This window comes from Leptinotarsa decemlineata, unplaced genomic scaffold (assembly GCF_025532065.1).
Source record: "Leptinotarsa decemlineata unplaced genomic scaffold, Ldec_3_MD MMD2_tig00026328_RagTag_RagTag, whole genome shotgun sequence".
Classification (NCBI taxonomy): domain Eukaryota; kingdom Metazoa; phylum Arthropoda; class Insecta; order Coleoptera; family Chrysomelidae; genus Leptinotarsa; species Leptinotarsa decemlineata.
In genome coordinates this window covers 33,312,923-33,333,217 of record NW_027412688.1, presented here as the reverse complement: position 1 = coordinate 33,333,217, position 20,295 = coordinate 33,312,923, and the positions used below count along the sequence as shown (strand labels likewise).

At 33.3% G+C, this 20,295-nt stretch overlaps 3 protein-coding genes across 9 annotated transcripts; 2 read left to right on the top strand and 1 right to left on the bottom strand.

Annotated features, from left to right (window-relative positions):
* Nucleotides 1-6,039: 6,039 nt before the first annotated feature.
* Nucleotides 6,040-7,802, bottom strand: san (Probable N-acetyltransferase san). The gene is made up of 3 exons (XM_023161841.2): nt 7,648-7,802; nt 7,258-7,581; nt 6,040-6,324 (listed from the first exon to the last, which is right to left on the bottom strand). The coding sequence occupies exons 1-3, from the start codon at nt 7,653-7,655 to the stop codon at nt 6,159-6,161; spliced, it is 498 nt and encodes a 165-aa protein (XP_023017609.1). The 5' UTR covers nt 7,656-7,802; the 3' UTR covers nt 6,040-6,158.
* Nucleotides 7,803-8,979: 1,177 nt separating this feature from the next.
* On the top strand, nt 8,980-15,171 carry LOC111506682 (uncharacterized). Of its 7 annotated transcripts, none has more exons than XM_023161838.2 (4): nt 8,990-9,249; nt 9,307-9,375; nt 9,731-10,011; nt 10,877-15,171. In XM_023161838.2, exons 3-4 carry the CDS (start codon nt 9,756-9,758, stop codon nt 11,641-11,643), a joined length of 1,023 nt encoding a protein of 340 aa, XP_023017606.2. In that variant the 5' UTR covers nt 8,990-9,249; nt 9,307-9,375; nt 9,731-9,755; the 3' UTR covers nt 11,644-15,171. The 7 variants fall into 7 exon arrangements, with proteins under 7 accessions (XP_074038007.1, XP_023017606.2, XP_074038006.1 ...); XM_074181905.1 differs by having other exon boundaries at nt 9,307-9,451; XM_023161837.2 differs by having other exon boundaries at nt 8,990-9,253.
* A 587-nt stretch (nt 15,172-15,758) lies between these two features.
* Nucleotides 15,759-20,155, top strand: LOC111506681 (trehalose transporter 1-like protein). Its single transcript, XM_023161835.2, has 2 exons — nt 15,759-15,918; nt 18,516-20,155. Exons 1-2 carry the CDS (start codon nt 15,867-15,869, stop codon nt 19,832-19,834), a joined length of 1,371 nt encoding a protein of 456 aa, XP_023017603.2. The 5' UTR covers nt 15,759-15,866; the 3' UTR covers nt 19,835-20,155.
* The last annotated feature ends 140 nt before the right edge of the window (nt 20,156-20,295 follow it).

The following is a 20,295-nucleotide window of genomic DNA, read 5'->3' as shown; positions in this document are numbered from 1 at the left end:
ACTAGTCAAAAAAAAAACAAAATAAGTGAAAGGCATTATATACATCATATAAGTAAACAAGCAGAAAACGATATAAAACTAGTGAATGTTTGAAAAAATCGGTGCTGCTCTTATTTTCAAAGTTACAGCCTTCCAAAGTTCAGACACGTCTAAAGAAGCTATTTTATAGCGAAACACATGTTGCGTTTTTGTAAAACTGTTTAGTGAAAATCTCACAACAAAGTGGTTCTTGAATGCGTTTTGGATTTTCAAGTTTCGGTCGATTCCGTCACATATACAAACTATAGAATCACAAATATTTATTCACCATATCACTTTCACATCTTATTTCACTTTCTTTGGCACTTTTCAGTGTAATAATTATCAGTTTTCCTATAAAAAACTTTATTTAACACTGGGTTCGTTTTCTGGTGGCATCTCCAACATTGTAAGGTTATATATAGGGTCTTTCAGTAAGCGTTTCCTATCTTTAAATTTGAATAGAACAAGGTGTGTGTGTGGCCAACGTCTTTCTCAAAGAAACAGTGACTTTCGAGATGCATTGGACGCTCTTGGATCTCATGTGGATTGTTATCGTCCCAAATTCGTCAATTTTGTTTGTTCACGTACTCATTCATCGTGTTGTTGAATGTCGGCGGTTCGACGTGGGTGCTTTGTTCACTCACTCGAATTGACTGTCGTGTTGGTCGGTGGTTCAAGCCCTAGTCTGAACGATCGATTTTCACTTGCTATCGTCCAACCCGTGTTGGACCCTATACTAGTGACATTTTGGGAAAAAGCAGCTCCCTTAATAAAGTATAGTAAATATGTTGATTATCAAGCTGTGTCAAAGAACTAGGAATGAGATTTATGAGTGATGTGAATAAAAATGTATTTTTCAATAGTTTGTTTTGTGCGAAAAGGCTGGATAGTTGCAATTTTCGTAACTTTGGCTGTTACTTTGGAAAGAAGAGGGAACACCGATTTTTTCTTTCACATACGTAATATACACGTCAAAATACATAAGTTCATATACTTTTTTTTAATTGGCGGGTGCAGCTTATCCAAAATTTCACTACGAATGTCAATCGAAATTAGTTTTAATCAGTGTACAGGGTGTTCGAAATATAAATGCATGTACTTCTGCAAGTAACTTAATCGAATAGGTGGATTTATGCAATACATATTTCACAGTTATAGGTAAAAATTATGCATATTCAGACTATAAATGTTATTCCCGATTCATTATAATACTCAGAACATATGATATTTGGATCCAATGATTTTACTTCTGCAATGGAAGGATTGATCTATAGGATGATGACAGTGTCAAAGTGATTGAAAAATAACCTAACTGATGAAATCATTAAAAAAAAATTATTGAAAGACGCCGATAATTCTCGACTGATGTGATAATATAATGCTAATATTGAACGGAAGTCAGTTTTTTCCCAATCTGAAAACCATGAAAATTGTAATGGAGAACTTAATACACGTGTAGAAAGGGCAAACTTTTTAGTTTACCCTGATAAGTTGCTGTGTGAATTCAAAGTATTTTTCACAAAGAAAAATGTTTTATTCATCAGTAGCTTGTCGTATTTAACGAATCAGCGTATATTCTCATATCTGAAGAGTGTATTTTGAACAGCTCCTTATAAATGGTCCGAACTTAGCTACCCGTCTTGAAGAAAAATTTGTATAGTGGCGAAATAGCAACAAACTGATATTGTTGAACACCTTGTACTACATGGAATGCTTCTGGAGTCAATCAACAACATTGACATAGTTCCACATTTCAAAACTCTTTTGACATATGTCGAAGAAGTTGAGAAATGAAAGAATAAGCAGAGGAAAAACTGCATATGAACTTAAATTTTGCCCATTTCCAAAGACAGGCATATTTTAGCCTCAGAAACGTTTAGATAAGTATTGTATAATTTCTTAGCTTTTTTGATAGGAAATTATCAAATAAGACAAATAGAACGTTTATCTTTGTGAAAAATACTTTGAATTTATGCAGTAAATCATCGGGGTAAACTGAAAAGTTTTCTTTTCAACACGTGTATACGTTTCTCTATTACAATTTTCATATTTTCCAGATTGTGGCAGGTGAAAATGTTCAAAGAAGTTCGATAAATAATGCTAATATTATGAACCCCTCCCCAAATAAACTAGAAAACAAACTGGATGTTCACAAAATTTTGATTAAAATCAATTCCAGAATCATTCCCAACTAATTTCAAGGTGAAATAAACCATCAAAACATTGCATTATTGTTTTATTCTACTTTATTTTTTCTGACGTTGACTTGAAAGTTTTTCATATTTTTAGGTTTTATAATATTTAACTTGTCTCATTTTTTCAACAAATAATCCAAAGAAAAGCTACTATCAGCTGTCCTTACACTAATGATATTTTGTTGTATAGTTATTACGTCTAAAGACGCACATGCATTTGACATCGCTTTTATTTATAGTCTGCCATTTGAACTTCATCTCTTGCTAAATGTGCTTCTTCTTTCCTCTTCTGCTTTACTTTCCCGATCCATGTTGGCTTCTGGATATCAGCTGTTTAAATGACTCTCGGAATTTCTAGTAATTTTTGGAACACATTTTTAGTTATCACTATCAATTCTTAGATTGGGTTCAAAACGACCATACAAGCAAATCGTGATATACTTTGAAAATAACATTTCTGTTTTCGAATCTCAAATAGAATGGAGTCGAAGTTGCTTCAAGTTTCCAGATGATTTTTTTGTGATGATGAAAGTACAGTTAATATTCTTAGAATTCGCATAAATCCACCTCAAATATTATTATATTGTGAAATTATTTCTTAAACATTTCAAGTCAACCAAAGTGATTCCATTAATTAACAGATATATAATGATAGAGGTTGTGTCATCAATTACATGGTTCGGCTATACAGAAGTGAAACTTCTTTTGTGTATAAAGATCTGGTTTCTCCAAAACAAGCACTGTTTTCAATCACCAGAACTGCAGCACTTTTCCATTACAACTCCTGAAGATGAAACACGAATCGAGAAGAGTGTTGCAGTTCTGTTTATTCTTCCCAGTTCTATGTTTCAGTCTGGTTTCTGATTATTTATTGTTATTCTAAATACAGACGTTTTTCCACAATCTAAAGTTCTAGCAATAGAAACAAAAACCTATAAAACCTTGTAACCTACCAATAAAATCATTCTTGTTCGTAACATTAATTAGTAGAGCGTTTCATTATCATTTCTGAGACTTTTCTAAAGAAATTACTTCTCAAGCTTTATTTGTGTTCAAGAGAGGTTTCATTTTGAAGAAAAATATCAGTACAGATTAAATTTCGCATACTGAGTGAGAATAACAAATATTATTTCAAAATTCATATTTAAATTTTTTCGGGAATATTAGCTGTAAGTTTTAAACAGTATATTTTCAACTATTGGTGATTTTCCAGTAAATATACATAGCAAATTTGTAAAACCCTAATTTTAATAACAGATATTTATATTTATGTTTTTATTTATTTTATTTATTTTCTTGTTCACATTTAAAAGATACTCAACTATAACTAAAAGAGTTGGCATTGTATTCATGTTTACGTAGAACTTAAAACTATTTTTTACTAATCGTTCACTATTAGTCTGTTGATCTGAAGTATAACCCCTAGTCAATATTTTATACTTAATTCACCCTCTTAGCTTATACTGACATTTCTGTAGACATGAAAGTTGTAAAATGGCTGCAACTTCATTTCAGGTTTTGAAAACAAATTATTTCAAATGTACCCTCTCATAAATAATTCTTTCTTAAACTCTGGCCAATTATTTTGTTGGTATCGCTGAGAGGGTGGAATTTTGATAAATCAACAACGAGAAACTTACATTCATTTTCCTTATTGGAGACATAATAAAGTTCAAAATCAAATTGTGTTTTATTAGATGGTAACCTATCAAATTAATATTATCAAATCGGTGCTGACGTAAGAGTGAGAGAAAAGTGATTCCAATAATTTTTGTGAAAAATTAGAAAACTGAAATTTAATAGCCATGCCGAACATTCATGTGAACAGCTGTGAGCGGGATGCCTTACAGTGAGGTTCCGTTTTGGGACCGGTGTTGTTTCTCATGTATGTCAATGACTTAGTCCATATTGACATAAGTGGTAAATTCACATGTTTGGCTGATGACACCACTATCAAATCATTGTCAACACAAAAAGGGTGAAAGAGTATAGTGATTCCAATCTTTTATCATTCATCATCGACAAAACAAACGTAGTCACATTTAGATGTAACATAGGGGAAGTACACTTGGAAAATGTAATTGTAGGAAAACAAATTTTTAGGGCTCTTCATTGATGAAAATCTAAAATTTGATTCCCATGTCGACTACTTATGTAAAAGACTAGCAGCAGAATGTCATGCAGTTAGAGTTGTTGCAAGAGAGTTAGACACTACTATCACAAGATCAGTTTATTTTGCAGAAATTGAGTCCTATTTTCACTATGGAATTTGTTTCTGGAGAAATTGTGCACAATTTCGTTTCAATATGGTATTCTCTCTACAAAAAAGATCCATCAGATATTTACGCAAGGCTAGCTGCAGGGGTTCATGCCGCCCATTATTTGTGAAGCAAAAAATTCTGACCTTAGTATGTCTTTTTATTTTGGAAACAGTGTGTCATATCCACAAAAAATATAAAAATCAATTTAATACCACCTCAACTTATAGTAAAACAACAATAAAAATTAATTGGCGCTCCGGGGCGACTTCATTGATTCCAGTGGAGCATTTGCTTTTTCAGCTGCAGGAAAACCCGTAAAAACCTGCAGCATCACATCATCTGAAGATCTTGATCAGTCTTACTTCATTTCCCTTCCAACACCTACTCTAGCTCTTACACGAAATTCTATTTTTTTTTTCTCAATAGCAAGAAGTTATTTAATCATCTTCCCATTAATTTAAGGCGAATATATAATGAAAAGAAATTCAGAAAGAAAGTAAAAGAATTCCTTATTGGGAGGCCCTATTATACTGTGGATGAATTCTTTTCAAGGCTCTATCGAGTAATTGTCATGTAACTTTGTGTAAACAAGTTATTGAAATCAACAAGAAATGGCTATCAATGTTCATTACGTAGCATTATATATTTACATTTACTCAATATTCATGTACTTATATTTGTATCCGTTCAGCTGGGCTTAATATTGTTCTGTCCATATACCCTGCTCTTGTCTCATTATTTTGTAGTTTAAATTTGTTAATTGTCCCATATACACGTCTTACTTTACTAGACTTTGCCAGTAATATGTTCAGATCTTGGCTAATGAAGCATATTTTGATTTGATTGAGTTGTTGCAAGAGAGTTGGATACTGTGATTACAAGATCCCTTTAAAGTCCCTTTCCAATACGGTAGTCTCCTTACAAAAAATGTTCTTCAGATATTTGCATTTGATTGTTTCAATGCCATGCGTTTTTGTAGCTCCATATATCATTAAATATTTATTCTACTGATCGATAAAGAATTTGGTGGAATTTTATGCCTTGACAGCTTATTATTATATGTTGTCGTTAATTGCGTAAGCAGCAGCCGGCACTGGTCCACAAAAGAGACTGATCCTGCACCACGACAACAGCCGTCAGCACGTTTCACAAATCACCGTCCAAAATTTATACAAATTTAGCGTGGAAGTTCTGAGTATTTTTTCAAGTACTTCGATAACTTTTTAATATTTTTTTCCATATTAAACAACTTTCACTGCAATTGAGCAACCTAATTTATCTCACAAAAATCAACACATAGAAGATACATCTGGTCCAATACACATTAAATTTATGCTATACAATTTTTCATAATAAAAAGTAAATTAGGAATCTCTGTAGTAAATAAATCCAAAACAAGTAGGTACATCTTCTTTTTTTCACCCCCTTAAGACGCCAAGTTGGTTAAGTGAAACGCGCGTCGAGAAAAGTATTGCATTTCTGGTGATTGGGATAAGTGCTTGTTTCGAACAATTTTTCATATTTGTCTAAGAAATTCTTCTTTTCTGAAATGAAAGTCCTGATGATGTATTCAAAAGATGATTGGATTTTTTATTTATTTACAAAAGATGATAAAATTAAATCAACAAAAATGGTATAAATACAATACAATAACAGATGAATTGTGCTAATCGTACTGATTTCATTCGATGATACCATTAGTTTGGCCCTTTCGTCGGAGAGTCTTTTGCAGAACATGAGCATCAGCCGGTTCTATTCTCTTGTAATAGTGCTCCTTTGTTTCTACAATTTCAAAGCCAAATTTTTTATAAAAGTCAATTGCTCCCTCGTTATTTACCTGAACGTGTCTGAAAAAAATAAAAATTAATCATTGACCAGTACACTTGAGACTAACAATTTAAGATGTACTTATAGAAATATATTGTGTATTGATCACACAAGCAACGTTTTACAAAAAATATTCCTTAAGCGTGATATGGTCAAATTAGATCTATAACTTAACTAAAATAGAGTATTCAACATACGTAATAAACTATAAAGAGTTGAAGAATTTAAATAAGATAAACAATATAAAAGACATAGTGGCATGTATGATGTAAGTGAATGAAAAGTACAACGTATAGTGAAATGTAGAGATGAATTAGTTTTGATTAATGCTCATGTATGATAAATCACATATTTTTTCTACGTTCAGAATAAATTTTTTATATTGAAACATCACTCAAATTATAATGTTTTCAAATCTCTCACCGACTTCATTTTGAGGACTTGCTCTGTGTCTGAATTATAGACGATTGGAGGATTGTCTGCAAACCGGAAAATGGTTCAATCCATTATCTAAATGAACAGAATAAGACCCCAGACCTTGCAATGAGGAACATCATTTTTTGAAACCATTTTTTCCATCAATTTTTTATAATCACTTGTGTAGAAATTGACAAATTGTTTTGCTTTACCTCGTATTCTAGTTTCGTAAGGTGTTTTTTATTGGAAAAAGTGTTGAATGCTTTAGAAGGGTTGTCAAAGAAATAATGCAGGTTTTTTATGAAGCCAACGATTTGTAAATTTCCTATGTTAAAGTGAATATACCTTTCCTCTTAGACTATATTATTGTACTGGGAGGGTACTGAACTTTTACAAATTAGATTTTGGTAATTTTTGTGAAATTGAAAAGCATTAATATTGATCTGTAACTGGCAATCTCCAACCTATCACCACTTTTGTATAATTTTTTAGCCTCACAAGGATGCATCTATTAAATGAAAGTATTATTGACTTACAAAAATATGGTATCGAAGTTACCATCTTGTTCTACATAACTAAGGACATGCTGCACCATAAGGGTACCAATTCCAAGTCTCCGATAAGGGTACAAGCATCCAAGAGTCATGATGTACAACCTCTTCGATTTCTCTGAAGTATCTATTCTACAACAAACGGCTCCAACTACAATATCATTGTAATATGCTAATTTTGCCAACTCTCCGGCCTCCAAGACATCTTTGTAAAATTTATCATTGTAAGATACGGGAAAAACCACACTGTTGAGGCGTTTTAACTGTTTAATATTATGAGGAGTAACGTTCCCAAGCTCAATGTTCTCCCTTAAACGAAAAATATAGCAAATTGATAAATATTTCATGCTATTCTAGAAAATAGTTGTTACTCACCTAGTCATTATTGTAATTTAAAATGTATTTTTAAAGGAATAACCAAACAAAATTTGGATGCTTCAAGATAAATTCACGAAACAACAAATATAAATTAAACTTCCAAAACCTGTCAAAAATCAACGGTTGGTTGACAGAAAACACGGCACCTGGGTTTCAATTTGCGCTAGCAGCAGCAGCCGTAATTCTTAGGAACCTGCACTCCTTTTATCTTGCCAACTTTAAGATTGAAAATATGTTTTATCTTCAGTATTTTGTAAAGTGAATCTGTTTTTGGAGAATTTGGTGATGTCTTACAATATATTCTGTTCAGTAATTATCATTGAGCTACATACTACACATTATATGTCGGTTTTGAAAAGAACGTGTTTTGATATATGGAGCATGTTCATTACTAATTTATCTTCATTTTAGTACAAGTGGCAACCCTGTCCATGTCAAACACACAGAACCACAGTATAATCAAAGAGTACACCAACTAACTGGTGTACACTTTGGTAATGCTAAAAAGTATTCTACTTGTGACAGAACACAGAACGGTCGGTGTTGGTGTTCATAATCACGAATCGTTTGTCTAAGTGTACAGCAGTGCTGCCGTTAAGGTACTATTGTACCGCATTCGGTACTATCCCATGATTTTGATACGAAGATACTACCCGGATCAATATGTAGACTATTCGATACTCTTTACTATAATCCCAATTTTTTACATTTTCACGTTGACTCCCATCGAGTACAGTAAAAAATAACAACAATATGTGTGGCAACAATGCAATTCCGTGTTTCAAGTTCCAGATCAGCAAATACCGTACTTTTGTCAACATTGCGAGCTATTAACTCTGCATTATTTAATCCTGTGTTCTGTATTGTGCCTGTGAACTGTGGTTCTGTCATCTGTCAGTCAGTCAGCAGAACAGCAGTTTCAACTTCTAACCTCACACCTCACCTTGAGAAATTGGTTTTATTGTTTTGTCAAAATAAATAGGAATATGGACAGGTAAAAATAAATTCTCGAATCTAGCTACTTGAAAACGTCTTTAGTATTGTTCATTCTATTGTGACAGAAACCTAATTAAAACAAAACACATTTGCAATCGTGAAAGAGCAATTTGAAGAAGGAAAAAGACACCTTTTTATCAAATGTTCTCATTATGATCTTTCTCTTAAGGAACATTTCTTAGTTTCCAGCAAATTTTTTACTCCATATATTTTCCGAATTTAAATGGATAACATTATTACACGTTTGGCATTACTGGCATTTGGTCTGAAATGACTTATGCGCATGTGCCATGCCTAGTCTCGCGCAGTACATTTTGGGTACTATTTTCTTGTAAATTTCGGTACTTTTTGAATTGACCATGCGGCAGCACTGGTGTACAGTAATGTTAACCACGGTATAGATGTAAATAAACTTGATTTTCTGATTTTTCGTAAATCGGAAGCAATATGTCTAGGAAAGCGATAAGCAGCTAAAAGTATTATTTGAGATCCATATTTATAATTTAATAAATTCCCCTTTCCATGAACTAAGATAGAGAGTTATATATACTTTATTTGAAAATATACACAAAGGAATAAACATAATTTTTGTTGAAATATACAGTAGGTAGGTAAACCTTTGTGTATTATTTTATTCTATTTCAACTGTATTTTTCATAGCACTTCGCATTTAAGGCCTACCCTTGGTGGAAAGAGTAAATTTGTTTGAAGAAACTCGTAAAATGAAGTGTGGGTGAAAAGAACTATTATTCTTAGAAAAGGGTGATTCATGCACCCAGTCTTAAGTCGTAAAGCCTAAGAAATCGTAAGTAGTTGTGCATTAATTCCAGATGGAAACATTCATGCACAATCTTGGATATTATATTTGTACACTCACTCCTAACATCAACTTAACTCTAAGAGCAAAGTAATTTTTTTGTAGTTACGTCTCAAAACTTGTGACATAAGACTTGAGACTGATGGTACATGAATCCATCCTAAACCTCAAAACATTTGTTATTGACAACATTCATATAAATCAGAATGGTTTGAGAACTTCTTAAAATAGCTTTCTAATTGAATACATTTACTTACATCTTTCCAGATTTCCTTAATTCTTTAGAACAAGTATGGATCAAAATTTAGAAATGCATACAAATATCAACGAAATCAAAATAAAACATGAAGATTCAGAATGGGATAAAATGGCTGAAGGAAGAAATTTTTCGATAAGTGGAAAGGACTTGTATAAGGATTTCAAAGTTGAAATAATCAAACAAGAAATCGAGAATAGTGAAATTGAACCTTTGGATGTTTTCACTTGTGAGTTTTCCGTCCACAACAAAGTTGAGAGGAACAGTAAAGAAGGACTACTGGAGATGAAAAGTAAGGTGGAAAAACTATGTTTCATTCATTATCATAATCTTTTATTCCACTTGGCCTGTTAGTATATTATTTATATTGTTACTATTGATTATAATTTAACATCGAACTTATAATCAACATTTAGCTATCTTACAAGCTTGTTAAGTAAATCACTAACTAAATGAATACTTACATATGTTGTCAAGTTTAGTTGCACTCATAGAAATATCATCAACACTACAATGTTAATGCATATGCCAAAATAATTGATTCAATAATACTTCTATCTGTGCAAACTCGTAGGTAGGATATTGCTTCTAGAACAGTCGTGTCAAAGATACCCCCTGCGGGTTGCATCCGTGCCCCAGGTCATATCACTATGGCCCGTGATCGCAATGTGTCAGAAACAAGCAGTGCCTAGACAAGCGAGAAAATGTTAGTTAGGTACTTATTTAGTTACCCTCTTTTATAACTTTGATATGATTTTTAACAACCGTATATTTTATACTATTTAATTAAATAAATAAAATGTTATAATAATTCAGTACATTTTGTTATTTGAATCTGGCACATTATAAATTTAATATACATGGCCCTCTGCAAAATTGAGTTGGACATCTCTATTCAAGAGCTACCACTAGATGAAACTTATTAATATTCTAGTATCTATTATATTTTAGTGGTTGGACTATAGATTAAAGTCCAAATTAAATTGCAATTGATGATAATGATATTCAAAATAAGTAAGTAGGCTTGATTTATTTTTACTAAAATCAATTCATCATTCTGAGCCAAACTCATTTTATTCATTTATGTACATTATGATTCAGTAAAAGTTTGTTTTCAGCTATGTTTTTTTATATTATTTCGTTTATCTTTGTTACAGATACATCACTGGAATCAAATGTGGTTGGTGGGGGGTCTGACTCAAAAGAATCGAAAGTTCTCTTAGTCACAGAAAAAGAACCAGCTGAGTTGGATGAACTGAATAATTGTAAAATTACCAAAGTCAAAACTAGACGTACAAGAAGAGATTCTGAAGAGCGCATTTTCAGATGTAAATATTGTTCAAAGACCTATTACCACAGGAGCAGCGTAAAACTGCATGAGAGAAACCACACAGGAGAAAAACCATTTTATTGTAACTTGTGTCCGAAAAGGTTCAGCCAGAAATCCGTGTTGGCTGATCATTTAATAACTCATAATGGTGAGAAAGTTTTCTCCTGCAAAATTTGTTCGAAATCTTTCAATAGACGACGTATTATGCTGGTTCACGAGAAAACTCACACCAAGGAAAAACCCCATGTCTGCGAGAATTGCGGTAAAAAATTTTCACAGAAAAGTAACTTGACAAAACATGCACTGAGTCATTCAAGTGAAAGGCGTTTCAAATGTGATATTTGCTCTAAAACTTTCACTCTGAATGGGACTCTGACAAAACACAAAAGAAAACATACGGGAGAGAGGCCATTCAAGTGTAAAATTTGTTCTAAGGGATTTACTCAAAGCGGGACGCTAAAAAGGCATGAGAGAACACATAGCGGTGATAAATTCTATCAGTGCCAAGTTTGTTCAAAAGCCTATACTCGGAGAGATTATCTGCTGGTCCATAGTGAATCACACTGTCGACAAATCACCATAAAAAATGACTGACTGCCAATATTTTGAGGTAGATTGCAACTAACCCAGTCAAAATGGACATTTCAATTCACAATCATTTGAATATAGCTGAAAATTAGTACAGGTCTTGAATATACTGTTATAAATAAAATATCAAAAGTCTCCATTGAACCATTTTGTGCTAAAAATTTTATTAAGGATTGATGGTCAAAAAAAATTCTTGCTAACGACCAAAGTTATCGTAAAAATTTGTCAAATGAATGTTATTGATCATGCCATTTTCTATAAAAATTGTTCTTGTATTTTTTTCCTACGAATTACCATTACTGAGATGTCACTTTCTTTCAACAGTTGAAGTAGTTATATCACATAATATGCACATTTCTGTACCACTTGCCAGGTAGAATATTGCAGGTTTTTTTTCAACTCAAGTGTATTCAGGACCTCTACCAATTTCTATTTCTATAGGAATCATTGTAATCTAACCACTATTTTAACTGGATTAAGTCAAAATGAGAAAAAAAATATGATGTCAATTCAACCATTCATACCTAGTAAAAAAATATAGCATGCGACACTTTACATTTTATATGTAAATAATAGGAAAAGTCATAATTATTAAATTTTATTTTAAATTTGAAAATCATACTTGATTTGTACATACAATTTTGAATCGATCTTTGATGTATATTGATTTGAATAAATATAATAACCACCCACTAACTAACTTTGTATCACTCAAAAAATAATGATTAACTTGAGATATATGTATACATTATTGAAGACCCTCCGTATACCGTTCTTCAGAGAAATACTAGTTGAAAAATACACAGGGTGGCTTCTTTGCTGATATAATCACCCATCATGAAAAATATTTTTGGGGTTGAACATTCCAGGTTCTGAGAGCTATTCTTGTCTTATGGCTTTGTAACGCTAACGTCGAGCATAACTATTCAGACAATAAACTTGTTAATGTATCCAGAACCTTTTTCCAGAGGCCTTAGTATTGCTCTAATGAAGTGATACACAAGATACCCATCACTTGAGAATTTCTCAGAAAAGGGATTAACGTCTATGAATCGTACCCAGCTAGGTTGGAAAAAGGGAATAATTGGATGCTGAGAAGATGAAGAAGAGACAAGGAAAGCGGAAGCAAAGAAAATTGAGCAAAAAGAAAAGTTGAATTGAAAAACAAAGGAAAACATAAAAAAAGAAAGAAGATGTAATTAACAACAATTTTGGTATATATAGAACGCTGGTTAACAAGGAAAAAAATAGAATTGAAATATACTTTGCAGCAAACAATCTAAAAGATAATACTAAAGGACAAGCTCGTCTCTAATTGCGAAGATAACCTTCAGTTTATTATTCCCAGAACTTTTCCACTTCAAAGAAGAAGTGAACCCATAAAAAATTAGATAATAAGACTCCAAATCACTTCTATTCTAAATGAGTATCCACTGAGACTGTCAGGTTTGAGATGAAATGCATTCACCAAGGTTTTAGTGGAGACTCTAGGATAATCTGATTTTGTTTAACAGAACTACAGGGTGCTTTAAGCTATCAGGTTCAATGTAAAATGAATCTAATAAGAAAACAAATTGCCTTGCTTTAAGTTACTCTATTACCAAAAAAAGGGGCCAAAGAAAACACTCATCATGAGAGTCAAAACACCAATTGTTGGCAGAATATGGCTTCCCAACGTCTATACCGATGAAGTGTTATAACAGTCCCTTCCCCGGGAGATCCGGAACATACCCAATGACAAGATTAATAGAAATACCGTGGTGTAATTACTTGATCCCCTCCCCATGTAAAATATTTTGACGAAAACCATCGATCTACAGCACTATTGATTCTTCATAAAATAAAAAGATCCAACATACTTCGGTATTCCATTCACAGAGCCAAGCCTCTGTGAATTACATGAAAAGATTCTTGTTCCATCTATCAACATATATGCAATGATGGGTCAATCTTATTTTCCTGGTCGAAAATTTTTGACAAAACAAAAACGAATCATTTTAAACACCAGGGTTTCTACATATCTTTTCCTGAGCTAACAATAGTCAGATTTTCTGTTGTTTTGAAGTTAGGAGCCTCCCTATAATTCAGTGAAATTCCGCCCCTTTGTATTATTTCTCATCCGCTTTACTTTCTAAATAACCGCCTTCTGGGATGGTGCATTAATTTATTTGCACCATAGCTTGTTTTCGTTTTAAGGATAGATTAGACTGAAACCGAATTTTTCTTTCCTCGTCAACAAAAGAAAAACGAAATACGTACTTGTTTTTTCAGCTGCTTTTTAGGTTTTATGCTCCTATTAAATGGATGCATTTCCAACTTTCATATTTCTACGTCTTAACCACTTCGCAAATCATACTCTTCTTCGGTAATCCCATTCATTAAGGATATGAACTTTGCATATCCTCTAGCATTTATATTTGTCCTCTTTCAAAATATTTCTGGTAGATTTTACAGAAATCCCTAGTTCGAGGGCAATTTCTCGTAAAGAACCACCTTGATTAGAAATATTTTTGTTACTGACCAAACCTAAATTGAAAAAAAAAATAGAAGTAACAACAGGGCCGTAATTGAAAACTGTTGTCACTAATAATGGTAGTTATTTTAAATGAAACTATAAAAATATCAAGTGTGATATACCACTGAATTGTAATTTGATCAATATTCCTAATAAAAGAGACAGGTTCGAATTTGAAAATGAAAGTTGTTGGTTGGCTGTGTTGACACCAAACTTTCAATGGAAGATTTATTGTTACATCATTATAGTAATGTTTCCCACAGTAGTTATATTTTTACCCATTCAATCGTCTTGATATCTGTTACAGTTTTGAATATAATAATACTACCACATGATAAAAGAAACGGCCTGTATAAATAATCGTCATCAGCTCAATTAATTAAAATTAGAGAATCGGAAAGTAATTATTGTTATATACTTTTCTAACAAAATTTTTACGAGTAATATGAACTGTAATTAAGTCGTATCCTCAGTTAATTTGAATGTGAATAAGCTATTTTAAAAATAACCTTTCACTCAACTAATCATGTTTTTTTTTCCTATAATTACTCGAATCTTAAGCAATGGAAGTGTCTTTCAACATGTAGATATTTATAGCTGTTCGCCACATACTATTAAAATAACGAAAGTCCGTTTGCTTGACTGCAAATAAATTTGTATGTTTTGTGACACTATATATTTTTGTATTGTATTGTTTTATATTTAGACAAATATATTTATTGAAAATATATTTCCGTAAATATTTGCTGAAAGTAAATTCAAAGTGTCATTATAAATCATGAGTTACATAAACGACTAACATTTTATTCAATGGTCAAAACTGTATGAGAAACGTTCCTTGAATTTGCTTAAAAAATATATTTCCTTGACTGTTGAATAAACATTTTTGTTTATTTCCGATTTGAGCTACACATATTTTGATTATTTTTTAGCACAATGAATTGTAAATTGGAACTCCGATTGCAATATTCTGCAAACGATTTTTTTCTTTGGAAACAATAAAAACTTCAAGTATTTCATTAGTTTTGTTTATTTAAATTACAACTCAATTCATGTACATTAAAAATCAACTGTTATCTAAACTAGAAGAATACAAATAATGGTTCATGTGTCCAACGAATGCAGTAATTAATTAAATTGAAACGAATAAGTTGAGGGATGAACATTTGAAACAATAAAAAATAAAACTCCATCTACAGGAAACTCGACCCTTGCTCAATCAAGATAAGCAAGTAAAGCCAGGCTTGTGCCGAATGAGAAATCACCTTCTGTTGTTCTCTGCAGCTGTCACTTCCAAGGCATCTAGTTGAAAGTGGAGCCAAAAGTTGATATCTACCGTTCATATTAATATTAGATGATTTTATAATAATTATGAATTCAAAAATTATGGTCAATGAAAAGGAATGGACTTCAGATACAAGAATGTTTGACAAGTTGTACAGACTTATATATGTTTTTTATGGTATATTTGTCAGTTAATCTGGTATTCTAAAAATATTATGAATGTCGTTCTCTCATTCCAAATGATTGTTTTAAAAGATTTCATTATCAAGCTGTTAAGATAAATCAACAACTGTAGATATTTATTTTATTAATGCAACATATTTCTCGAAACTGCAATTGTTTTCAAAAATTTGCACAAGCATATTACTTCAATTCATGTTCAGATTCAAATACTATCCAAATTTTCATCGGATCATTTCTCTTGACTAATATGGAAACAAAAAGAAAGAGACTTCGGTTTTCCTATTTTGCTGCTGCTTCAGGTGAGATAAATCCGTTAATCTAAACTAAATCTATTTATTCCCAACTTCAAATAAGTATAGTTATTCCAATTCCTAAAGTAACAAACAAAGAAGACAATGGAATTCAGATCTAAAAATTCACTATAGAGAAAATCTTAGAAATGGCATGTATCAACAGTTATCAAGATGTCAAACGTCATTTTTTTCGTTTGTTGGCCGTGACCTGCAGGTTTTTATGACTGACGGTTAGTCTATGACTGAGGTAGACATTATCAAAAGTTATGAGGCAACGGGCAAAGTGTTCTGGTTGTCTTCAAAACAGATTGAAATGATAGCAATTGAGTGTAGGTACCTCGATTTCAATAATGTTAATTTCCTCATCTTTCTTAATTTCTATCGTATCTCTATGTAGTCTTGGATAGTAATGAGTTTTATCGGGGACCTGACAGAGCCATTTCCAGCCGAATCAGTTATTAAAGTTTGTTGAAAATATTAATATTGTCTTCCTTAATCAGTCTGACTTTCGAAAAATATTCTAAGTAAATTCTTGATAGCAAGAAAACATAGTGGTATTTCTGGACTTGAAAAGAGTCTTTGAAACCATCTACAGAAATAGACTACTAGAGACACTAGAGATAATAAAAATAGAAGGAAACCTTTCACAGGAATTATTACCATCACTAAGGGTGTACTTGGTTCTCTCTCATTTATTTTGTATTTCAGTGTAATTATCTTTGCAGATGATACATTACTGACTCATAATGATGCAAACTTGAAGAAAGCAGTTGAAACAATGAATAAACTACTTGCTGGTGTTAAAAAATAGTCAAACACAGTTACGATTATCACTAACAAATTTAAATATAGTAAAATAAACTTGAACAGTATTGCTATTGTTGTGGAATCTGAACGACTTGGGGTGGTATTGTCAGTAAAATATCTAGCTTCTCAGTGAAACAACTGTTTTACTTTTGATTTGAGTAGGTACATTGAAAAAAGTGATTCCAACCAAATTTAATCTTTTTTCTATAATTACCAGCAATCTATCGACACAAACAAAATCACTGTTTATAAAGTGATCTAGACACACTTTGACTACTGTTCTTCAGTTATATTTTTAAGTCAAATATGTCTGTTTCAAAAGCAATGCAATCGAGGAATGAGGGTCATATATGTGAAAGTAATACACATATGCAGCAATTACCAATGGATATCAGTAAAAAACAAAATACTGTACCATGATCATTATTTATAAAATAATCAATAATATGATATCAGCCTATTTCCGTATATTCATTACACATCAAGTTCATCAACATTTCACTCGATAAAATAACAAACTTGCATGTAACCAGAAGAAACTTGATTGACAGTGGCATGAATTCACTTTTTTCCAAAGGATTTGTAGGTACAAATTCGATGAATTAGTTCGAAAGTGACTTGGGTTCATTTATGATCAATTTTTATCCTTAATTTTTGCTAATATAGATTGTTTCATATTAATTTCATGAGATTTTCACACCTATATTGAAGTGCATAAAATTTATGAAAGCTACAGGGCTGTACGCAAATTAAGTTTTAAATCCGAAACAACAATTAATATCCATGCCGAAGGGATGTATGGATCTGAGCTCATCAGTGACACTAACGGAACCTTTGAAATACTGGACGCCCTCTCGTCGCAGATGGTGATGACCTTCCTTCCTAGCTGCTCGTTAGACCATTATGTACCATTTAGTAACCGAATTATCCAAACCCGGGTCTACAAAGGCGATAAACGTCGATTACACGACCCCAACTGTCCCCCCTGTTACATCGAGTCAAGATCAGGAGCTTCTCAGTTCTCCAACTCTTGAACAAACATAGGACACTAGAGTGTGCAGCAAATAAGCGACTCACCATCTCCTCAAGAGTAGGAGATCTTATAAATTTGCCTCACACTGAGTTCTTGAGCAGTAGAAGTAGAATTTGCATCAGGAGAGGAAACCGTCTCTCCCTGCAAGCCTCACTGAATTCAGTGTATCGTCACTAAAGTGCGATTCTAGAGCTGCACATTCCGGCCGGGATGGCCATAGGCTACCTGAGAAACTAGGAGCGTATCTTCTGGCTGGTGGGTCAGCTCTAGCCATGGAAGAGCGTCTTCCTGAACAGCATCACAACAGACCTATTTCCTAAGCTACCCATTTGTGTTTTTTGGAGGAGATTATACTCTTCACTAGAAAAATCAGCCCTGGTAGCAAAAATACGTACTTTTGCCTGCCATAGGGCGAATCATATCAGGTTATCTTCATTCGGCAGAGTCCCACTCCTGCCAGCTGACCTGAATGATTACTCACCAAATGAAGTAATCAGGTTCGATAAAGACCTGGATTAATTTGAATTAAAAAAATTCGGAATGACACGCCCGCTTTGATGGTTGAAGAACTTGCAACGAGTTTTGGGACAAAAATTTACCCTCTTCAAACAGACTTGGGTTTTGCGAAAAGTTTTATCCATGAAATCCAGCCATGCAATATGTTTGCTCTATGGGTTGCTCTGTAGATTCTCTGGCTTCTTGGAATTATATTATTTGAAATAACTTATTCGATTCATTTCTCTTATAATGTGATCCTTTACAGTTAACCTGATGACATTCGTAGCAGGATATGGGTTTGCCTGGTCCTCTCCATGCGTCCCGAAGCTAAAAGAAGAATCTGACCCCGCCTTCAACCCCTTATCGCATCCCGCTAGCACCCTAGAAATATCATGGATCACCTCCTTGCACCATTTAGGAGCCCTTTGCGGTCCTTTATTCACAGGCTACATATCCGAGAAAATAGGAAAAAAAGCTACGCTAATAATGTTTTCCCTTCCGCAGGTGGCCTCCAACGTCATGCTCATTTTCGCCAATGACGTGACCCATTTTTACGCCTCCAGGTTCCTACTGGGCATGGGAACTGGATGCGTTTTCTCCATTATTCCTTCTTACGTAGCTGAAATCACCGAAACCGAACACCGAGGGAGGACCAGCATGTTTTTGCCACTAATGGTAGTTTCAGCGCAATTTCTGGTCTGGTCCATCGGACCTTACGTTGCCATCAGTACTCTGGCAATGATGTGTCTCGTTCCCTCGGCTCTATTTCTGATCGTTTTTGGACTCTACGTGCCCGAGAGCCCGTACTATTTTGCAAAGCGTAACAAGCTGGACGAAGCGGAAGAAGCATTGGTGAAGTCAGGAGCAGAGAATGTACAAAGCGAGTTAAAGGCCATACTAAGTAGCGTCCAAAATTCCAAAATTGCGTTTTCATTTGACGATTTTCGAAAATCTAAAGCGGCAAAAAAGAGCCTAATCATCGCGCTGGGTCTGATGTTCGCACAGCAGTTCAACGGCCATCCAGCAATAGCCGCGTACCAGCAGACCATCTTCGGGTCTACCAAAGGCAGTATTGGACCTGAGAAATCTGTGATAATAGCTGGATTTGTCCAACTACTAGCGACACTAGTGACGGTGAAATTTGTAGACACTGTGGGCAGAAAGAAGCTTTTGCTGTTCTCCTACTCTGCGCTGCTGATTTCGGTCACTGGTCTTGGCACTTACACCTATCTTCAAGACAAAGGCTTGGATTTGTCCGCCTATTCCTGGATACCCATCAGTTGCGTGTTGTTGAATATGAGCAGCTTCAAGGTTGGATCCGGACCCATCTCGTGGACCGTTATTGGTGAAATTTTTCCTCCGAGTTTCAAATATTATTTGAACGGAATGGCAGCTTTTTTGATGACCTTATTCGGGTTTTTTGTGACGTTTATGTTTCCCAGGATTTCAGAAATATTGGGAATGTCTTTTTCGCTTTTTTTGTTCGCCGGCATCGTAGCATTCGCGATTGTTTTCATCGGTTATTTCGTGCCGGAAACTAAGGGAAAATCTCTACAGGAGATTCAAAATATACTCCATAAATGAATAATAATTGATTGGAAAAGTATCAAATATATGTATTGAAAATAATTTCATAATAAAACTTAATATTTATTCGTCCAACCTCTGTTGGGTGAAAAAATTGGTATTTTGTTGAAATAGAATGGTTTATAATTCGAGAATTGAACGTTTCAAAAGTTCCTAAATAATTGCAGCTGTTATTTTGTTTCATGTTGGTAGGTTATTCAAAGTGCGTTTTTGATTCATGGAAAAATTATTGATTTTGTAGACTATTTTCTTAAAAATAGATGAGAACAACAAAAATGTACATTTTTATCAATAATAAACTGTTCGTTCTGTTTTGTACTTATATTTATTTTGTTTTTAAGAAAATACCTTACCCTTAACCAACACAATGAAAATGAACATCGAGTTGATTGGAACAAGAGAATTTCTACTAATAAACCCCGATAACTTAGAAACTGAACTGAAAAGTTTGCCGTTTC

What these genes read in the sequence shown, in the direction of transcription:
- LOC111506682 (XM_023161838.2), top strand. Translation starts at nt 9,756, where the DNA reads ATGGATCAAAATTTAGAAATGCATACAAATATCAACGAAATCAAAATA. An exon ending in AGGACTACTGGAGATGAAAA is followed by an intron (nt 10,012 to 10,876) that starts GTAAGGTGGAAA and finishes TCTTTGTTACAG; the next exon opens with ATACATCACTGGAATCAAAT.
- san (XM_023161841.2), bottom strand. An exon ending in AACTTCGATACCATATTTTT is followed by an intron (nt 6,325 to 7,257) that starts GTAAGTCAATAA and finishes TATTTTTTTCAG; the next exon opens with ACACGTTCAGGTAAATAACG.
- LOC111506681 (XM_023161835.2), top strand. Translation starts at nt 15,867, where the DNA reads ATGGAAACAAAAAGAAAGAGACTTCGGTTTTCCTATTTTGCTGCTGCT. An exon ending in CTATTTTGCTGCTGCTTCAG is followed by an intron (nt 15,919 to 18,515) that starts GTGAGATAAATC and finishes GATCCTTTACAG; the next exon opens with TTAACCTGATGACATTCGTA.